Below are 23196 nucleotides of genomic sequence, written 5' to 3' on the forward strand. Positions count from 1 at the left end.
ATAGGAGTGTTACCCATTCCTACCATGAAACTAAATCAAAAGTTTTGGCATTACATAAATAAATTATTGTTTTTTTTTTGTTTAAAGTGCACTTATCCTCTATCTTACCAAATGTTTGTTTTACAAAGGCTCAGAACTCCGATAACAGATAAGGTGATATATATTTATATGTATATAGATAGGTGATAAATATTTATTGACTGGTTACTCCTGTTTTGTTGCCCTAATATAGCACTTGATTGGAAATGTGGATCACTTGCCATGACTATGCGATGTACTGTACATAGTAAAACAGAGTTACACAGTATTTTATTAATATGACAGATATGCAATTGCAAACTGTTGAATAAATTATAACATTTTATAAAATACTTGTCGCTTGGTTGGTTTTGTTAAACTTTTTATCATAAACACATTCAACTTAAAGCATGTAATACAGGAAATAAAATACATATCACAACCATACTTATTGAAATATGAAAGCTACCCCCCCTTTCTCATCCCATTGGTCAGAGATTCAAGATCTTCCACTGAGTGAAAGGTAGAGAGAATAGTAAAATAATTTTCTCTGCATTCAGAATTTTATGCATCTATGAGCTGAACGGACAATTACGTGTCTATGTCAATGAAAGCACTTTATCCCCTTCATGACTGAGGCCCTTTTTTCAATTTTTGCACCCATGTTATATTCCAAACATTTCATTTGGTTTTTTTCCTGTGCAGGATCCTTCTGCCAACCACTTCTAGATCCTGAGTAGATTATCAGTAGTGATGAGCCTGGGTTCCGAAGCACACTCAAAGCCGAGATCCCAACACCCCCCTCCCAGCCAAATCACTAGTGGCAGGTGCATTCCCTGCCCTGCAGCTACATGTCACATAGGAGCATGTGGCATCCCCAGCACAACTGATCGGGCCAGGATGGGGGTGTGGCAGTCACAGCTTTGAGCAGGCTTTGGTGAACTCAGGCGAACTGGGTTCACACCATGTCCAGACTGATGTGCAAATTACATAAACATTGTGTTGGGGAAAATGAAAGGAAAATTAATTTTTTTCCTTTCTCATTTTTTTTTCATTATTTATTCCCAAATAAAACCCAAAAGGAAATAAAAACAGATTTATCCAAATGTAATACCAAATTAAAGCCCTGTTTGTCCGGAAAAAAGACCCAAAAACACAACCCAATGCATATTATGGCATGGATGACTACAAAACTTTAAGGGTATAATGTGCAGAAAGGAGACACTTTTGATACAAACAAGAGAAAAAAAATCTGGAACTGATTTGAGGAGAAAAAGGCCTGGGAACCCAAGTGGTTATGTATAGTATAAGACTGGCTAAACAGAACCACAAATCCTTTGACAATTCAAATGTGTATTTTGACTGAACTACTTTAAAATGTACCTATACCTAAAACTACTCATTCCCCAAGTGGATAAAATACTAGACACTTCCCGAGGCTCACACATAGCTTTGTGTTCCATTTATAAAGCAGCGGTATGGGTGATCCGACTAGTTTTCGTAATTCAGAATCTTGTGCATGTTGAATTGAGAAAGCTAGACGGATGACCAGCGAAATGGCTTCAAGAAAAATACATGAAGTCCAGTTGCCTGGATTTATTTTTTACAGATTTACCATGACCTGGATGAATAAGTACCTTCACAGATGTGTTCAATTCAATCTTCATTGGCTTGCATTGCTGAAAATAATGGTCATCGTGGCAAACAATGATTAAAGCGTAGTTAACTGATCCCAATATCACTATGCACCACTTATTATCCAATCTAGGAATGGGGTTCACCTTTGCTAGTGACCATTCTTTACAGGAGATAAAAGGCTTCAGTAGCCAAATCTTTGTAAGGGATACTGCAGGGCAGGCTGTTATAGCTATTGGCTGGTTGCCATGAAATCACATCCATCTCCTCTTGCTGTACACTACCTTTTACACATCACTCTTGATTCCTTTATACCTCAGTCTGCAGTAGCATCCTTTTTTATATTCCAATAACACAAGTGAAGTACATTCAGAAAGAAAAACTTACTGCTATAACAAGAAAAATAATCTTTTTTTTTACATATTTTTTTATTTACACATTTTTACAAAACAAAAAGAGTAAAACAAAACAAAAGTAACAAATAAAAGGCTTTAAAACTCAGTTGCTTTTTCTGAGGCACTTAAATAAATACTATGCCAAACCAACTGAGGCAAATAAAGATTGTTCTTTTGTAATAAGTTACGATAGGTGTGCTCTCCATTGCAGGTGCATCAAGCTCACGCCTCTTTCACACTTGTCGACCCCCTTCCGTAGCTGGCTCGGCGGCAGGTCAGGGGTAAGCTGCAGAACTGGGGACAACTCCAGGCAGCCGTGCCCAGGAATTGGGAGACTAAGGGTGCCGTCCTACAAAAGGTAATAAAAGAACAAAGTGTCAGCTCATGTGCTCTACATTGGACATCCACTATATTCACAATCATGAAAGTTTAGGTATGCCGCCTACTGAGAAGGATAAAAGATGACCTTTCCATCGTACAAATCACAACGGACAATCCTGAATTAGTACAAAGAGGAGTAGTACTGACAAGGCAGATTCAGATATGCAACGTTATAATGTATCTCTAGATTCTACAATGTAATCAGCTTCATATTTCTAGGACTCTTTCATATACTTAGTCTATATCACCAAATATTAATAGGGTATTTACAGTAAACTTGTTGTAATGGAAATATGTCAGCTGCCTTACTTATTCTGTTTTTAGGCGGTCATGCTCATCTTGTGGCTTCTCTAGTCCGCAATGTCAGCTCTGCTTTTACTATCATGATAGGTTTAATTAAATTGCCCTAGGATTACAAGGGGTTCTATATCCTTGCAGAGTTCTGCTATATGTCAGTCAGTGGTATTATAGCCCTGACATAATAATCTGAGAAGAACCTGTAAGGAGTGATATCCACTTTTTAAGAGGTTCTTCATTTAAAACGTATGTTCTTAAGGGGGACTGCCAGCTAATACCGATGAGCCCTTCTCCCTCCATTCTCAGGACAGTGATAAACAAATACACTCTCTTTGCAATTCAAATGTAAAAACATTACCTTAAGGAAACCTATTACGAGAACCATGCAGGCTGCCATTGGTGACCTTCTTTGGAAAAGCTAGTTGCCTGGCTATCTCTGCTTTTTCTAAGTCACTGACCTGGAACTAGTATTCAGGAAGTGAAATGCTATCCTATGAAGTCAGTCTATCAGCATGGCAACAACACAATCAGCATATTCTTAATAGGAGGTCAGCAATAGTAGCCCCACATACTTCACAGATATGTTTCTTTAATTAGGAGGCTGGCTAACTCCAACTGATAAACTGAGTATCTACACATGGAAATGAATGTAATGCCAAGTTAAACAGGGTACAGCAAGCATGTAAAAAAAAAAAAAAAAAAATCACATAAAATATTTCTTTAAGCTAAATATTATAATCATGACTCAAAATATGTTCCAAAGGAAAATGCTCTATATCTGTCCCCCAAAACATCTCTGTGCTCTAACTACATCTGATTCCCCAGACATCCATACATGGCAGGCAATGTTCATTGGAAGGAAGCTCTTACTCTTTCAGGAACTGTGCGTCTGTACAAATGGCAAGGATTATCTTCCAGAACTGCTAGTGCTTGACACATGTGTGCTTCTAATGTTCAGATTCTGATAGACACAGGAGGAATCTTCACTAACCCTGCCAATAACACAGAGAGGAACATAAAACTTTACAAAATGAGAAAAGAAGGAAAAGTACATTAATTCATGTAAGTAGAACTCCAACCAAAACTTTTTTGGGACTGAATGGGAAAGAGTTAGATAGGTTCAATTAGGTCATACAAGATAACACATTTTGGGTGCTATATAATGCCTCCTTCCTCAGGGTTCAAAATGCTGTTTAATATGAAATGATGGACTCAAATAGATTAATGAACTCTGGAGTAAAATAGCTCCTTATTAATGGAAAGGCTTCATCAGTTTGTTGTTAACTGCTTGTATCCTACAAGGGAGATTAACTTCCTGTCATGTCTCCTCGTGTCTACAATAGGGACGCAGAAAGGAATAAGATTTACCTGAAGTTTTAACATCGCCCCATTCTAATTCAGAAAAAAAAGCCTCTACCCTGCTGGAGAGACTCCCTTAGTAAATGTGGGAGAATTTGGCCAAAAGGGACACAAACAGTAATAACAGCCCTGTGGAGGTTCTATCCGTTACCGTCTGTACACAAAACAAATAAATAGGCTTTGCCTGGAGATCTACTTTAAGGGATAGTTTTTATTTTATCAGTATGTATAAGAAACAAGTGCAAAAAACTAAACACAAGGCTGATAAAAACATCAATAAATGGACTTATGTCATAGTTACATAGTATTTGAGGTTGAATAAAGACATTAGTCCATCAAGTCCAACCTATTAGGATCTCATTCTAGGAGTACCTGTACCCCTGTAATAGCCCATGTCATAATTAAAAAGCACTAAAATATATTTTATGTAGGCAGGATTATAAAAATAAATATGCAAATCAACAGTTTGTATGCGCATTTTGTGTGTAAATGTTAGAATTAACCTTTGTGTGTTTTGCAACCAAAGCATCCATTTTTATACTCTGTGATCGTGTGGCCAAATAGTGACTGTCCACTTCCTTTGTTTGTTGTGCACTTATTTAGCAAAGTGTGAAAGAGCACCTGTAGATGTGTTTATTTTCATAGCAGCAAATGTATCTAAAAATACGTACAAAAAATACATTTGTCCTTAAATTGCATTAAAACTAAAAGAAATGACAAATAACCACAAACAAGACAGTTTTCATAAATGTTCCTCAGCTTAGACAAAGACAGATCAAATAAATCAGTTACACTGATAGTTTGTCAGGCAGATAGATTACACAGATCAAATGAATAAAGGGAGATAGATAAATAGATAAATAAATAGATCAATAGAGATAGATAGACAGATAGATGGCTTGATAGATCGATCAATCTATAGAGAGATAGACAGACAGACAGATCATTACATACCGTGCTTGGCAGGGAGCTGCAGCAGATGGCGTTTTCGGTTTAATCTTTTCCACAGGTGGATACTGAATGTTCGTGTACTCTCGCTCGTTTGTCTTTCCCCTCTTCAAACACATAGGCATTATAGAAATAAGGAAGTTTAAAAATAAACTTTGGTGAATTCTTTATTTCATCATCCACATCATTGATATGGGAGCAAGATATTTTAATACTCAAATTGGCAGATGAGAGCGCAGACTATACGGTATATCAAACAGGGTTGACACCAAGGCTAAACTCACACCTTGTGCTTTTGCTTGTTGCCTTTTCCATTGAAAATCGATGAAAATTCATCATAACGTATCTCAACGCATACGTTAAGATGTGTCTCAATGTGCATCATGATGTGCTTTAACGTGTGTTGACATTCAATACAAAGTGCATTGCAACACACATTAAAGATGCATGACAATGCACTTTACATATCTTTGATGTATTTCCTTTGATTTTAATAAAAAAATACGCCTGGGTGTATGCATACATGTGAATCCAGCCTAAAGCATTTTTTGGGTTATTATTTTCACTGTATTGTGTAAAGTAATTCCACCAACCAGGTCAAACCACGGCTTTTCTCCTCCCCATCCCATTCCGAACAAAAGCGATGGCTAAACCTGTACCAGCCGTGGCTTGGATCAAGTGTGAATAACCAACCAATAAGCAGCTTTAAAGTGAACCTGGGGCATCCAAGCTTATGCGGTCACAACCCATCCTGAACCTGTTTCCGATTATGTGCCATCTTGTGGATGCGCCATCTTGGTGCAGCCTGTTTGCACCTTCTGTTGTCCTGCTGTCATCTGCTGGAGGTTCTGAACCCTGCATGCACTAGACTGCAAGACGTGGGTGTAGAGGTCACTGCAGCAACTTCATTTGAGATTTACCTCCAGCCACATCTCTCCCCGGTGGCACACTGCCATCTTTTGGGTCCAGCATCTTCTACCTTGAAGAATTGATTATGTAACTCTGGTACAAGGGAGTCACATCATCCTGACACTCAACTCTTACATGTGAAAGATGCTGGAATTGTACACTGAGCGGAAGTCAGTGTACAATTTTAAAAAGATGTTAGCAGGAAGGGAAGGGTCTCTCCTACCAAAAAAATACACCTGCACGCAATGTTTTTAAATTAAAGTTGAAATCCTTTTTATGAATATGTAAATTCTTTATTCCATCTACTTAGCCTGGCCAAAGATTCACTTTCAACAGTATAATCTTTAAGCTGAACACAGGGAAAAATAAAAAAAAAACATGACCCTTGCAGTGAGGCTTCCACTGGACTGCAAGGGTGATATGCTTGTTTTGTCCAAGGTGGAGGGAAACAAAAATAAATATATACAGTATATGTTACATATACACGGTATAATATACACATTATATATATATCTATATATAGATATATATATATACACACACACACCCCTTATCCCTGACTCCCTCAGAAGCTGGTACTCTTCTCCTATCTCTGACGTTTTAAGTTTTGGGTGAGCCCTGCTTTATACGTGATTACAGCAGAGTGACTGCGACCGATGGGGCAGCAAAGAGAAGGAATTTTCAAGGGACCGACCATGCAGCTGGGAGGAAGCCTGCAGGGGCGAGGAAAATGTGAATTATAGTTGCTTTTTATGTTCCCCCTAAACAAGCATTTAACCCTTATGTTGGAGGGAAGCCCCGGTGCATTTATTATTTTACCTGGAGTTCAGCTTAAATAGAAACCACCTGCAGCAAGCCAACAAAAAACTGCTAAGCACAAAAACAAATGGTGCCCTTGGCATGGGATCTTTGTATCTATTTGCTTTTAAAACTTGCAGTTTATTAAAAGCAGGACAATCAATATTTGAATATAATAAGCAAAACCTCCAAACCCCACTCCTCACATCTTTGGCCATGTGTAGGTCTCCTAGCTATAGTAAATACTTATGTCTTTATAACACACATTCATAGCCTTTAAAATACTTTGCTGCTTATTTTAGTGATAATAAAAGCTATGTTGCACATAAAATGATGCCATTCCTTACACTTATTTATTGACTTTATTTTGCAGGTCATTGCTGGAACCACAAAGTAAGTTTACTGGTTATTACTTCTATTGGCAAAACAGTTAAATCAAATGTTACTGCTACAGTAATATCTACTGCTACTGCTGAAGTGGGAATGGCATCTACTCACCTGTTCATCTTCCGCATATTTCTTCCTGGACTCAATATATTTCTGTACAGCCATATAGATGAATTTATATTGGGCCTCTGTCTGTACCATACCCGAGCGCTGTTGCCTCACCATCTGGATGGTCTTTGGGACGTCAATGTCGCAATCCAAACCTGTGTGGGTCATATTGTTTGTGATATCTTTGAAATGTCATTTTGGCAAGACTTTATATCAAAGACTGCACAAGACATAATTGTAACAAATTATAACAACTGGAGCTGAATCATAAGGCTAGCCTGCTTACAATTTAAAGTCCAATTCCAGCCAAAACTTATTTAGTTTTGGATAGAGCAGGGAAACATTGGAACTACTTTCTATGTCCCTTCGGGAGGTTCCCTTACATCCTGCCAGGACAGAAGTGATTGGAAATCTGTTCAACAGGGACACAGACAAAAACACAATTTAGCACAGTGAAGAAGCATTAGAACTCCTGACAAATGTTTTTAATTGCCATCTGTGCCATTCTGACCCTGTGACACATGCACCACGTTCATTTCACAGGGACAGGAAGTGGGGGAAATCTCCACAAAAGAGTCACATAGAGAAAAAAAATCTGTTACCTCTTCCCCACATGAAATAATACATTTAGATGGAGGTTAACATAGGAAAAATAACAATATTGAGTGTTTCTAAATACTGCTCATGTAAAATATAAAATAATCTTGAAGCAACCCTGAACTTTGTCCATGCAGGGCAATTAATCTGGTTTGCTTTCATTCCCCGATCGCTCCTAATTAGCACATGATCACCTTTAATTTGCTTCCCTCCCACTCTGTTCAGCCACACATAGCTAAGAAAAATACCTAATATTTTCAAGTATGGAGGAAAGTATGATTTCGGTGACTTGGAGCTTATGTGGGGCTTTCTTTTCTTGCTCCTGGAGCAGCTGAGAAGCAAATTAAATGTAAAGTGAGTATGTGTTGCTGGGGAGGGGACATTACGGCAAAGCACAGGTATGCTATAAGGGTTAGAGCTTGTTTTGTGGGCTTTAGACTGATATGCATTTCAGACAGTGACCTTGATGCATTTTCATGCATATAAAGTGATGCTCCACTCAAGAGGTAAACCTTAAAAATGCATTTAAGTACCTTAACTATTAACAAAAATGTATCTTATTTGTGCATCACTCGGCTGTAGATCCTCAAATCATCTCTAAATCTCTAAATCCAGGCTGACACTGTCCTTCCTTCTGGAGGGTGGCTAATTTTGTTCTCCATGATCCCTGTGTGTGTTTTAAAGTAGCCACGGCTCCAAGCTCGCTCCTGTGATAGACTACAATCTCTCGTTTAGTTGACTTATTTGTATTGAGATGTATAGTGATACAGATGCTGATGAAAATTTGACAGAAGTTGTAATTCTTCGCCAAACAATCTAAGAAACAAAACTGGGATAGAAGTGGTCTTAAACACAAAAAGAAACATAAAACTGTAATATAGAGCTGGGTCTTTACCTTGCCTGTTAATTGTATCCACCAGAATGTCTATCACTATGATTGTACCAGTGCGTCCAATGCCAGCACTGAAAGAGAGCATAATAAAAATAGCTATTGTATGTGTCAGGTATTTAAGAGGTGGAGGAGTAGTGCTTTCTGCCTCCCCATAGAATGAAATACCTGCAGTGTACCACTATAGGTCCAGACTGTGGACTAGACTGCTGAGCTGCATTGATCTCTTCCAAAAAGCTCAGTACTCCCCCTGGTTCATTTGGGACTCCATGGTCTGGCCAGCTCAAGTACTGATAATGCCAAATGTGTCTTGGAGGCTCATCCTGTAACAGAGAAAGAAGAGCATTGCTATATAAATATATCACACCAGCAAGACAGAAACTCCAAGTTCCCTGCAAAGCTCCCATTTTTCTAAATGTTTTTTATTTCTCATTATAAGTACACATATTGTCTATTCCAAGAAGTGATAAGACTGCCTTTCTGTACTTCACTGGATTACTAATCCAGTAACATTCTTGATGTTCCCTATAATAACATTTTCAGTTTAGGTTCATTTTAAAGATGGCCCAGAAGTAAATTTGAAGTCTTAAGTAGGAAGGCTGTGTTAATACAGTACATGCATATCAGCGTTTCATTTCCTGTTTTGATTGGAGGGTACCTTTAGCTCATGTTACAAACACTTAATTATTTGCATAACTCTGACAGAAAGGGCAAACGCAAATATAAAGGGTTCATTCTGAGCATCCAAGAAACAGCGGACACATAAAAAGATACAATGCATTGAAATGCAGAGCTCTTCACTCGACTGCAGTGGTAATTACAGCATTGTCTTGGCGATGTAATGTTGGCAGCAGATTTCGAGCCCTCTGATCTGCTTGACAGCTCTTATGCCGACAAGAAGCGGACAAGGATATGTTTATTATCCAATTACATATGGGTGAGCGCTGCTACAGAGAAACCGTCACTCTCTATGATAGAAAATAAGCCGTGGACGTTGACACAAGTGTCAAAACACCATATTTAAAACCAGTCATTATGTGCAAATATTTCTGGAAAGTGCAAAACAATTGACACAAGTAGAAATTTCAGTTCGCAATGTGTGAATCCGAGCTTTCATGCTGGATAAGCCAGCACTTTGTGTAAATTGATGTTTAAAGGACAATATGTGTATGTGTCATATTCTGTATAATAAAAGTAGATCACTAGTATGCTTATGCGTTATCTGCACAAAATGGTAATCTCTGCTGTATTATATATAATTTAGGCTTATTAAATACTGTATATATTAATCTCTAGTATATAATAGATTACGTGTATACAGTCTGTACTGTTTAGCATATAGTGATCTCCTGTACATCATACTTAATTTGCACATGCAAACAGTCCACTCTGTTTCTTGTTCTGTACCTCTATAAATAAGCCTACGGGTGAAACATGCGAGAGGTTGTAGCTGGTTGGGGGTTTGCGGTGCTGGTATTTGCGGCTTTATATACTTGTATTCATTGTTATACTGGATTTGCTGTGAATTTCAATCAAGTCTGAAGTATTGGAATTCTCTGGATAGTGCGGTCTGTTCATATACTATTCGATCCCAAGGTGGAGATGCACCTATTAGACCAGCACCTGGGGAGTCCTGATGGTGGCTAAGGAATTGGAGCTGTGAGATTTCCTTTGGCTCTACAGTCCATTTTGTTTGGTGTATAGAAGCCTCTGGTAATTTATATATTAGGCTCAATTCACTAACACACCAGGATAATTATACCCATTTTAAGTTAAAGTGGCACTAAACTCAGGAGATAAACCATAAAAACTGTAGTTTATTTTTGTATTTCTTGGCTGTAGAGCCTTAAATCATCTATGAATTCGTCCTGACACTGTCCTTCTGGAAGCTTGCTCCCGTGATAGACTACAATCTCAATACAAATGAGTAAACTAAATTAATCTAAACATAGTGTTTTATATAGGTGATCTACTTAGTATGTTCTATACGGGTTATCTCCTTTATGTTTATTATTTATTGTTACCATTTAAAAAAAAAACAAAAAAAAAAAACCCCAGAGAAAGCCAAAAATACTTCACATAATAGTTGTAAATCGCTTACTAAAACTCTTGTAAACGCTTGATTTCTTTATCCCTCTTCTAAACCTCTCTAGTATTTACAAAAATTAGGGATGGAGCAGTAAGCATAAGAAAAAAAGATGGCAGAAGATGGATAGACAGATCACTTAAGGAACACCACCAGAAAATGGTAATTGCTGGTTACAGGACAGCAAAGACACAGTACAAATATTGCCGCCAGCTGATGTATCCTCTTACCTGGTCTGTAAGGGAAATCTGCAGCTCTCGTAGGATGTAATCTTTTTCTAGATGGATGGCAAGGCTGGACACGCTGATACAGCCATATTCCTTAGTGCAGCTCTCTTCTGGCCAATAACGAAAACATTTTTTCTGGAAGGTAAATGAAAAAAAGATGTTTTAGATGCTTATGAGATTTTCGGGTTCCGGTGCACCTAATTATTTCTTATTGAACTATTAACCAGCTGGGAGTAATCCGATAAGTAATTCATGGCAATCAGATTTCCATTTACGGTTGCCAGCAGTAGTAAAAATGTACTCTGGTTTCTTTAGTTTACTGAACAAGGCCTTGTTCACACCAAGCGCGGAGCAGATCCGGACCAGAGCAGGTGCAGACCGGATCAAAACTGCGTCCAATGTATTCCTATGGTATTTTGACCTCCAGTTCACATCGCAGCGTGCAGATCCAGACCGGATGAAAAAAATGTGGCAAGCCCTATTTTACCTGCTCGGGATCTAGTCTGGAACGCATCAAAACGCATCTAAAATGCAAAAACGCATGCAAGTGCCTGAAAGCCCATGTTAAACTTAAAAAAAATATATATATTTTTTTTTTTAACCAAAAACGGCCCTAAACGCATCAAAAACACATCCAAAACGCGTCTAAAACGCGGCACAACCCACTACACTGCGTGTGCAGAAACCTGACCGGATCTGGTCTGCATTTGGTGTGAACAAGGCCTTAACTGGCTTTCAAGTCAGTTTCAAGCAATTACATAACAACTAAGGTATGAAGACATAAAAACATTTAAAAAGTTTTGCCTGACATCACATTTTAAATTGCTAGTAAACACTGATCAGAAGCTGCACTGTCTCAGATTTACGTGAGTCAAGCAATGTACACTATGTCCCTTCAATGTATGTACTGCTCTACCTGTGAGAAACGGCATATCACACTACTGCAAATGCGTAAAAGTCCTGGGACGGCTGTTAGAAATACAAGCCTCTTAAGAAAACAAAAATCAATTTCAGGTTGTGGCACAGACAGCTTTCTAAGATGGATACACCCAACAACAAAATAGGGATAGTGGATTGTAAGATCTAAATGTATCTTCTCTTTACAACCCGATACAAGTAATGTCTAATCATCTTTTTATGACAGGTGTGCATTAAAAGGAGAACTATGAGGTGAGTGCTTTTCACTCACCTCATAGTTCTAGCCGACCTGTGACAATGAGACTGTCACAGGTCGGCTCAGCAGATCGGGAGGTGAGCTAACACATTCCTGCGTTCGCTCACGGCTCTCTGCCATGACAGGGGAGGGGCTGGATTCCCCTCTCCCCGCTCCGATCCACCAGCGCTGACTGGCGGAACGGACGGGGGTGGGTACAGCTGGCTCTGCCTCTAGATAGGCAGAGCCAGCTGTCAGTCACGCAGCTTGGCGGATCCTGGCATAATTGTCGGGATCCACTTCAGCTGCGGCGTCTCAGCGTATACTGAGCCTAGGGTGACGCTAGTTTGAGTCCTCCCGTTCCCCTTAGGAGAACTATGGGGAAAAGCCTTAACCCCATAGTTCTCCTTTAAGCCCAGCAAAACCTTAAAGCATCATTCAAATTACATACTCATAATGAGTTCTTTTGGGCATTAATAGATTGCTATAGGGGTATTTTAAAGGGAACTCAAAGTCTAATTTAACACTAATCTACTCAAAACCTTTCTATATGTCCAATCACTTAAGCTGCAACAAAATGCCACCCTCCTATCACCAGCTCCAGGCTTCTTCTGGCTAACAGCGAGATGTGACTGTTGTCTAAAAGGACATCGTACCTCTTTTATAATAGAGATTAGGGATGCACAGATACCGGATTTTCAGTATGGAGTACCGATATTTATAATTCAGCACTCACAGATACTGAGAACTTATACCGGTACTTCCGGTAGCATGGAGTTCTCGCCCAAATACTCAATATCGGCGCCGATGCAGATACTAGTATCGGTGCATCCCTAATAGAGGTCCCATGCCCAGCCTCCACAGCTGTGTTCAGGTGGCGCGTTAAGGGGTAGGGAGAAGAGGCCGCTGCCTTGGATGTTTCAGGAGGAAGGGGGTGCAAAAAAATCAGGACCAGCAACCTATGCAGCTGAAGTAGTTCACAACTTATGCAGGGGCAATTGCACACTTGGAGCTTTTTTGCCTTGGGTGCTAAAGGACTTTGTCCTGGTACTGGTCGGCAGCCAAAAAAACCTTGGAAACACTTTTTTTCTCAGGGATATCAAATGCAATTTACACATGCCTGCTTCTTTTATAGAAGCATATAGTTTTAGAAGTAAAATTATCCAATAGACAGAAACATTTAATATTGCAATTCACATAAATTCTTCACCTCTACCACAATGTGAATGAAACCTCCTCTTATGGAAATCAAGACATGATATGGGAGTCTACCGAGATATGGGGGTCTACCTCTTTATTGTAATATGTCAAAATGTTCAATAAAGCTGACTGTATTATTTTGGGATAGCATCAGTTTCTTCCAGGACAATAGAGAAGCATTCACGACAGATGAAGGAAAAGAAAGGTTTTATTTTATCTCAGCTGTCGCCATACTGCTAGTGTATGAAAGGGAGACCTCAGTTTTAGAACTAGAAACAGATCTATGTTTCCTGGCAGATGGGTTCCGGGATTTCTTTTGTGCTGCACATCCTATAAATGCCCCCTCACCACTATACACACAGTACATGTCCCACTGCGGGAACTCTCATTGAGAAGAGAGGAATGGCACAAAAAGAGGCACACAGCTGGGAAGCGTCCATGTGTATTAATCAAATCCACTAACTAATAGAAACAAATCGGAAATATTTGTTCACCAAAAGAAGGTACATCTAAAAAGGCAAAGTTATGTTTTTGGTCAATTTTAATAATGTTTAAACTTTTATAAACTAATTATTTATATATATTTGATTATGTGTATAATATCATTCTACAAACATTTAGAAAAAAATGCTTTCATAACAGTAGGAACCAGACAACTCTTGGCTTTCTAATAAGAAAGCAGCCCTGCCTTCTCGCTTGCAGACTTCCTTTACCCAATGTTTAATTGAAAACCCTTACAGGTCTGTATGAGCAAGCAGACAAGGATGGATGTTTTAATCTTATAATTCAATTATGGGGGGGAGAGGGTTGAGAAGGCTGCTCCTAATTTCACTACTCTGTAAGAACACAAGCAGAAACAAGGAAGCTAAATGTCTTTCCTGTTGATACAATATATTATACACTTTGTACACAAAGTGTTGAGGTGGCCAAAGACAAGTGGCGGAGGATGATTGCAGCCTGTGTCAGTAATTTTGAACTCCAGTCCTCAACTACTGCCAAGCAGGTCAGATTTGAAACAAAGCTGTTAATATTTGGAGTAGATGTGGAAGCAGAATTAATAAATCACCAGTAATAAAATTAACAGTATTTTAGTTCTGCGCCCCCTAGGCCAGTTGTAAATTGGCCTAGGGGGTGCAGAACTAAAACACGTCTCTGCAGGTATTCAGATCCTATTATTGGATGAACTAAGCAGCTAATTTCCACAGGTTGTGGTGGCCTACAGAAAAGCATGGACAAACAAAAATCGTACCCTGGACCTCTCCATCTCTTTGGTTGTCATGACAATGACATGCGTGTTCTCTTGATATACCATGGACCAAAAATCACAAACTGTGTTTTGTAGACAACCCTGTGTGGCTATGTAGACTTTGAAGGGCCGGTTGTCCCGGGAATCATCCAGAGCAGTCTGTGGAGAGACAAAATGATAGCAAATAATAAAGAAAGAATAGGCAATGTTGTATAGGAATGCTGCTATTTTGCAGGCACCAAATATTGATAACAAGTAATGATATGGTGCCGAGAAGCACTGCCCATTGCTCCCAAGCCCAAGAAAAGGGTTGCTTCCATGACCATCGTACAATTTATTGCATTTACCTACCATTCCTGCCCTTGCAACAGTTTTAAATTATATTTTGCTTTTACAAAAACATACAAACACTCTGCATTCTGGATAATTAATTTTTTGTTTATTAAGTTTTATTTATTTAGTCTTTATTCAGTTTTGACATGTAAAAGTTAACAACTTTGTCATACACATTTTATATGCTCCCATCTCTTACATACCTCTACATTTAACACATAACACTCTAACAATCATCCCTTTCGGCTACTTTCGGGACCCCTGGGATCCCAACGGGGGATCTTCATTCCTTCCTCCTAGGCTAGACCCTTGTGGGAGGACTCCCTTTATCTTTCTGCCCCCTTCCCCCTCCCATCTAGTCTCTACTCCCTTAGTGCTGAGTTGAGTTACAATCCCATTTAATGATAACCATACATTTCGTGAATGTGAACATTTTAATTCCTATTCTAATATAAGATATAATATATATATAATATTATAATTTAATGTATTTATCTAATTCATTATATAATGCTGTGTCCCATATCTACTTCTATATAAATATTGCTAAAGTGCAGTATATCCCTTGCGTATCCTCTCTTAGTGTCTGTGTATTGTACGTGGGAATTATCCTGTTTGTCCAAATCCTCCTTATTTATATATCTTAACAAATCCCCCCATTCTTTCGTGTTCCCTATGCATCTAATCCTCTACCCTTTACTCCCTCCTCCCCTTCCCTCTCTATACCCTATCTGTGCCCGTCCTTATACCTCTCTATGAGTCCTCCCCTGCTCCACCTCTCCTATTCTAGGTTTATACCTATCTGGCCCACCTGGGACATATCAATAAGTTACCTCTCTCAACCCTACTACTAATAACATGTACATCCCTCCCCCCTCCCCCCAAGGCTCTACTATTTGCATCTATTTGCACTATTTATCTACTATATCTTCTTTTCTATGGCATCTCTTGCTATTCTTGCTCCCTTTATGTTTTCCTATTCCATATGGTTGACTAATATTCCTTATTCGTTAATCGTTCCCTTTTTTTTTAATTTGCAAAAGGGCAGTATACCTCTGATGCTTTGAATTCTTGCCACTTTCACCATATTTTAAGAAATAATGCATATTTATCTTGTTTCATCATCACTAGCTCAACCATCAACCTGGTTGAATCCAGTTTTACAAACCATTCCGAGATAGAGGGGATTTCAGCTGTTCCCCAATATCTCGGGATCAATGATTTAGCTGCGTTCAACATATGGGGTAGTAGAGATCTCTTGTACCCCCTAGCTGAGTCTGCTGTGAGGTGAAATAAGCATGTCCAGGGATCCAAGGGTAGCTGTATAATCACATATTTGCCTAATAGTATCTATCACCATTTCCCAATATGGTCTAATCTTAGGGCACTCCCACCAGATGTGTGCATGAGTACCAGCCTCTCCACACAGCCGCCAACAGAGCGAATCATTTGTGTTATGTAACATTCTGGATAATTTCTGTACCTAATGCCATAAGTTTCTTCAGCTTCAAAAGGTGTTTCTAACTTTCTTCTCTCGCCTTCGCCGCATGTTCCTGTTGTACGTGTGGGCGAATGGGGCCCCCAGAATCAGCAGGCGCCTCCTTACCATGCCTAAATCATCTGGGGGGATTGGACTCCCCGACGTGACTCTTTATCATAGAGCGGCGCACCTGAACAGAGTTGTGGACTGGTGCTGCCACTCTACGCATAAACAATGGGTGCGCATGGAACTGAACATTGCCCCGCTGTCAGGACTCCCGTGGCTCTCAGGCCCCATACCAGCTTTCTGTTCTCAACATCCCACGATTGGAGCTACCCTCAAGATAGCGAGGACGCAGTTTCGCTCCTCTTTGATTTCTTCGTTCCCTTCCCCGCTCATCCCAGTGATAGGTGATCCGGATTTTCCAGTTGGCATGGAGAACAGACGCTTGCACAGTCTGAGCGGTATCAATATGTTCCGGGTTCAGAATTTTAGAGCGAGGGGAGGGTGGATGGGAGTACCCGAGATCCAATCCTTGGTGGAACCCCCCTAGATGTCTCGTCTGCTTATCAACTCAGACACTTTTTGATGGCAATCCCCGCCTCGGTGCAAATCGACAGGCCATTGACTCCATTTGAGGATGTCTGTGGGAAGGGGGTACCAGTCCGACATGCATTATCTCTGACCTGAACTGGATACTTCATTTACCCCTCGGCAGCGGGATATGATGGTTCATTTTACACTTAAATGCTCGATAGCCAACAGATTTCAAGAGCAGGGATATAAGATCCTTTCCAGGTGGTATAGGGTTCCACACGTCCTCAACAAAATGAACCCTTCCATCGCAGCAGTGTGCTGGAGATGTGGTCACCAAGCTGCCCGTCCCTGACTAGGTTTTTTAGACTGAGGTGGGAGACATCATCAACAGATTGGTGAGTCCGGAGGTCTTTTTACTACACATGACCAGCTTGTCGCGACGCAAGTATAAGGCATCTCTGTCAATCCACCTACTTAATGCTGACAAAGCGTGCGTCCCGGCCCTCTGGAGGTCGACCCAAGCTCCATCACTGCGCCTTTGGTTCTCAAAGGTCAATGAGATTCACCAGTTGGAAGATCTCATGGCCACTGTCCACAATACTGAGGAGAGATTTCGGGACACCTGGAGAGCGTGGACACACTACACCACTACTGACCCATACCTGCAGATCATGAGTCCCGATTGAGGCCTTTAGGTGCGGCTCCTTGAATGGGCGCCACATGCTCTGGACCAATGTAAGCTGATCGTCCTGTCTGGGGCTACCTGATCTTTAAATCGCACCCCGGGGGAGACACGGGGGTTGGCAAGAGTGCCTTCCTTCCTATACTTTACATACTTTCTTCCTCCTTTTTTTAAAACTTGCTAATACTTCTAACTTTTCTAGTTCTGTATCCCTAGTGGATCATGTACTGAATGACTTTGTGAGCTACTAATAGTCAATTGGTGAGTTGCTACCATGTGAGGAGGTCAGAGTTTCCAGTTTTGTATGCCTTTACGTTTCATAGGTACACCCAGAATTTATTGGAGTGGGTCCCGTTTGGAGGGCATTGCCTTTGTTTAATTCGAGGAACAGTTCCCCAAACATGGTCGCAACCTAGAGTTTGTTAATATATGAATCTACAACAGATATGTCGCAGTATGTTACTCGCAGAAGTGACACGGTCGCACCAGGTTGATGAGACCGAAACACATTGATATGTCACTGTGCCTTGATACATGCTTTCTCGCCTGCGGTGTCGATGCTATTGTTACAATGTACATTTTATAATTGATGTTGAATTGCTGGCTGCCTGCGTGCAGACCTTAACGATCACTTTATATGTCAGAATTTACTTTTGTTCAATAAACGACAGATTACGAAAAAAAACAACGTGTTTCTGATTACTTCTAACCAATATACCACCTTTAACATGAGATCCATGTGCCAATACAATGTCAGGCCCTGATAGCCTGGTCATCTCATATTTACAAAACTTGCTGTTTGGAGTATGAAACAACAAAGATGTTCTTATATCAACTGATAAAGTTTCTTAAAAGGGCCATAACGTTACATGTACAGAGACTGAATAATCACCTGGGTAAGTCTCAAGAGACTCCCGTGGCAAAGAAATCTACAAAGTTTGATTTCATTCATCCAATATTGGATTCATCCCTGCTGAGAGCAAAATAGAAACTATCCAAAGCTGCATGGTGCTGCCTCATAGGGAATCTTATAAGCTGCCATTGATAACACTGCCATTGATTTCAGATTCAGTTTACACGTGAAGTTCCCAGTGTCATGAGGGTTTAATATTTTCATTACATCATCACCTCATTCTGACATCTGCATTCCAATTATGTCCCTTCCGGCTACATCTACAGCTTAGCTTCAATTCCTCTTAAATTGATCATTAACAGTATTCAACATTTCACACATTACCTTGATGTAGTTTGCATTGATGTAATCTGACCCAGGAAGGCTCTCATCCGTGTTTCTCAATGCCACCCTCGTAGTGTCAACTATGCACAAAGATATAAAAAGGCACTGCTTATTTTTTGTTTCAAAAACACAGATGTAATCTACCATTTAAAGGAGAACTCTGGGAATATAAAAGCTTAACCCTTGCAGTGGGGCTACCCCTGCACTGCAAGGGTTAAGATCTCGTTTTACCTCGGGAGCTAAAATAACAAGAGATATACTCACCCGAACCATTATCCTGGCTGGCACCTAGACCTATCCCTTCAGGCTCACTCCCCCCGTTGCTCCGGTGGTCTAAGTTCCAATGAGTCATCACATCCTATACAGTGTATAGGACGTGAAGACGCCCAAGGGGGATTCCATTGCCGGAGGAGGAGACAGGCTGAGGGGAGTGGTCTAGAGCCAGCCGGGATCATTGTTCAGGTGAGTACTGTACATCTGTTATTTTAGGTCCCTAAGCAAAATGAGCACTTAACCCTTACCAGATATATACATTTTATTGCAAAAAAAGTGCACCAACATGTATAACTTAGCACAATTACACCAATGCCAAATCAACCTTCTATCTATACAGAGACCAAGGTTCACAGTGTCGTCATAGATTGTCTGATCCTATGGATATTCGATGAAGGTGAATAATGTATCACAACGATAAACGTGCGTTTCGAAGAGTGAAATCTGCTTCTTTAGACTTTATTGTGCTTGATAATTTGTATGTATATCTGGGGGCACTGTATCCTCCACCGCCAGGTATCAAGTACCTTCTGACCCAGGGACAATAGGGGATCCCAAGAGGTCTAGAGATAGTCCATAATATAGTCCCACAGTTATAGTGTACTCATCAAATCAAGCCATTCCACTGCACCATAACCTAAGGAGTTAGATGCTGTCCCAATAAAGTGTTTGTCCCAGTTGAGCTTACTAATCGTGACAATATATGATCATAGAGTACAGTTCTATTTTAAGCCAAATGTCTATAGGGTTTTAGACTGATCCAATATACAGAAACCATTAAGTGTTACAATTTGTATCAGGCTAATATTAGATAATCAGAGAGTGAAAGCAAATTCCCTATAATCTCAACAATACTGAGCTAAATAGGTTTACCCCAAACCTGGCATCCAATTAGCCGAACAGTATCGAGCAACAAAAACACTGGTCAGGGCAAAAGGTGCAAATACAAATTCATCTGGCCTTCCTTAAATATAACCGTCCAGGATGTCGCTCTGCGCACATGCACCATTTTTGTTTAGCTTGGCTGTATTTGATGTAAGGAGGCACTGGAGGCTCCAGCATATGTTTTGGGACTCCAGTGCGTCCCTGTGTCTTTAAGGAGGAGTGGAGCACCTCCAGGCATACCTGCATTCAATTTATCTACTGCTATATATGCTCCAAGATGGAGGCTCTCATAGATTAGAGTTAGGACCACGCTACATGGAGGAGCCTTGACAAGGCAGTGCGGCTTCCACATATTTTGCAAAAGTTGTGCAACTAAAACCTCTGTTTTTATCACGTATTGTTGGACAGTGTAATTTGTTTTGTTGAAGGCTGGCCGGTAAGTGTGCTGGGAATTTTTGTTTTTTCTATTGTTGTAAGCCCTTCCATGTGCACCTTGCTCTCAAGGCTAGTTATAAATTGTGCGGTTGCCATTTTTGTTTAGTTATACACTCAGACAGCACTGATCTTTTGTTATATGTGACAGGTCCCTTTTGAGGCTATAACAAGTATGTTTCATTACTTCACAGCAGCTGTCCAAGCTTTTCAAAACACAGGTCTGGATAAATTGGTCGGTGGAAGAGGACGTAACTTGAACAGACTTCTAACATGCTTTATTCCCTACTGAGCTCCAGCAGAGGTACATCATCATACTTACAAGGCAAAATGTTTTTGTATCTGTTCTTGCACTTGTTCTCTGGCCTTTGTCCTTCCTTTCTTGGATAGAGTAGTTTACATTCTTGCTGCTGCAGCATCTGAAGTAAAAGGCATAGGAAAAATCACAAGGCACAGCAAAAACAAAAGATCTATATGCACAGTTATTAAAGGAACAATATGCAAGGTTCACCTGCTACTTGGTCTACCAAACACAGCCATCCGACCCACATAACATATATAGCCCTGGAATTTAACAATCTTCTGTGCATTCGTTCAAGCTATTCTCTTATGTGTGTCAGGTATTTTAGCACTTTTTACATTATATTTATAGCTCTCTGACATCTCATAGCTAGAACAGTTTTTATTCTGGTTTAAATTATTTATTCCAAATGGCAGATCTGGAGAGCAGTACAAAAAAAAAATCATCCATCTCATTGTATATACAGATTTCTGACTTTCACAACTTAAAAAAAAAAGCAAACTAGGGTCATGGCTTTTACACTGATCTTCCTACATAATAAATAAGGCACAGTTTACAGTTTAGGGCAATATAAAAAGTACCTCAAACTCCTCCCAGAATCCTTGCTTGGCCTTCTCCGTGTTGTCAGCCATTTTGTTCAGCTCTCGAACTCGAGTATCTATGTTGGCTGCACTGATTCGCGTTGCATTGAATGGCTGAAAGCAAATACAAGTTATGAATTACACAACCAAAAACGTAATCAGGGTCAACGAAGGGGCAATTGGATATCAATGAACCCCCAAAATTACTAAGCAGTAAACGTACATCTGTCTTAATAAAACCCTTAACTGTAGTGAAGATTGTATTTGGGCAACCAGAATATTGTATGTATGGGATATTTTCACATGTTTTCTCAGTTTAATCCTTCAGAATATAATAACTCTAGGCCTCGTGTATCAGTATTAGGAAGGTAAATATGTGCAGGATTTCCAGTGCTTGGTCCAGTCTGTCAGCCATACAAAGCAGAGGTGGCCTGGCCCTTAAGGAGCTGAACCCATCACAGATTCAAATATCCGATGTTACAGGCGCCCTACTCTGCCAAAGCAGATAAATCAATGGAAAAGGAGAAAACTTCCGCAGTTGTTCAGTGCCATTGCTGTTGGCACACATGTAGGTAAGCTGCAGGGTAAGGCTATGTCAATTTTTATGTAAAAGCAAGTTTGGCCATGTCTCCACCCAACTGTTCACTGTCACTATTAGTCAACAAAGTGAGCCATTCTCTGAAAGGTTTACATACTTTAGCTACGTACATTTCTGAATCTACGGAGTTAGACATTTAATTTTAAAAGATCAAGCTTATATATTTGCTTTACATTCATTTTGGATAATGGAGATTGTATGCCCAAGGTTTAAGCATTTGTCAAGAGGCTGATGCTGTGGGAGTTTGGAGAAGTAATCCTTTACACAATGAGGAATTAAGGCTTCATTTATATTATGTGAAATTAAGGTACTTGGCTGGGCAGGAGGGTGGTGGTGGGAGTGCATGCGTACCCACACTAACCAATCACATTCCAGGTGGCTACTGTTTAAAACAAAATATATGAATTTAGAATGACTGCAGCATATGATTGTGAGTTTTTTACCTGCTTAAGATGCACCACAGCTCCTGACCTTTCCACCATTGGGTTCTTCTTGTAGTGCTCCAGCAGATCGGTCAGTGTATCAAAGCGTTCTCCCCCTCCCACGTCATATTTACCATCCGGCTGGAAAAAAAGGGTAATGGTAATGTAATAAAAAGTATATATATATATATATACACACACATACATACATACATACATACATACATACCGTTTCCCTGAAAATAAGACCTACCCGAAAATAAGACCTAGTATTATTTTTGGGAATTGCTAAAATATAAGACCTACCCCGAAAATAGGACCTAGTTGTGACCTTTCCCAGGGCCTTATGGTGGCATAAGGGGAAACTTAAAGAGCCGCGGGAGAGAATTGGCGGTGCCAACGAAGCTAGTGGTAGAGGAAGCGAGGCGGCAGCGGAGGGAGCAGAGCCGATGCCTCCCCTATAGCTCCAGCTTCTGTCACAGGCGGAGTGATACCAAATGCACTCCGCCTGTGAGAAATTGATAGTGAAAGCGCGCTTCGCTCATTCTGGCCAGCGATTGGTTACCAAATTGCTCTTGGAAAGGTACGGCATCCCTGATTGCCCTGATCACCCTATTGTTAACTTTGCCATTTTAGATTATTTAATTGGGATTTGTATTCATTTTGGATTGTTGTACATTAAAAAAAAATAAAAAATAAGACCTACCCCAAAAATAAGACCTAGTGTGTTTTTGTGAGCCAAAAAAATAAAATAAGACAGTGTCTTATTTTCAGGGAAACACAGTATATATATATATATATA

General features: G+C 40.0%; 1 protein-coding gene across 1 annotated transcript in view; it reads right to left on the reverse strand.

Moving 5' to 3' along the window:
* Nucleotides 1-2073: 2073 nt before the first annotated feature.
* Nucleotides 2074-23196, reverse strand: part of LOC108790634 (tyrosine-protein phosphatase non-receptor type 11-like) — a 123401-nt gene continuing 102278 nt past the window's right edge. Inside the window, exons 5-16 of the mRNA XM_018560941.1 lie at nucleotides 22416-22535; nucleotides 21375-21488; nucleotides 20815-20911; nucleotides 18903-18982; nucleotides 14637-14792; nucleotides 11038-11169; nucleotides 8890-9044; nucleotides 8728-8795; nucleotides 7239-7390; nucleotides 5040-5140; nucleotides 3597-3718; nucleotides 2074-2397 (exon numbers count right to left, since the gene is read on the reverse strand). Of these exons, the coding sequence (XP_018416443.1) occupies nucleotides 3634-3718; nucleotides 5040-5140; nucleotides 7239-7390; nucleotides 8728-8795; nucleotides 8890-9044; nucleotides 11038-11169; nucleotides 14637-14792; nucleotides 18903-18982; nucleotides 20815-20911; nucleotides 21375-21488; nucleotides 22416-22535 (1260 nt within the window). The 3' untranslated portion in view covers nucleotides 2074-2397; nucleotides 3597-3633. The remainder of the gene's footprint in view (nucleotides 2398-3596; nucleotides 3719-5039; nucleotides 5141-7238; nucleotides 7391-8727; nucleotides 8796-8889; nucleotides 9045-11037; nucleotides 11170-14636; nucleotides 14793-18902; nucleotides 18983-20814; nucleotides 20912-21374; nucleotides 21489-22415; nucleotides 22536-23196) is intronic.

The sequence above is a fragment of the Nanorana parkeri genome, unplaced genomic scaffold (assembly GCF_000935625.1).
Source record: "Nanorana parkeri isolate BGI_ZX_2015 unplaced genomic scaffold, ASM93562v1 scaffold489, whole genome shotgun sequence".
In the NCBI taxonomy this organism is placed as follows: Eukaryota; Metazoa; Chordata; class Amphibia; order Anura; family Dicroglossidae; genus Nanorana; species Nanorana parkeri.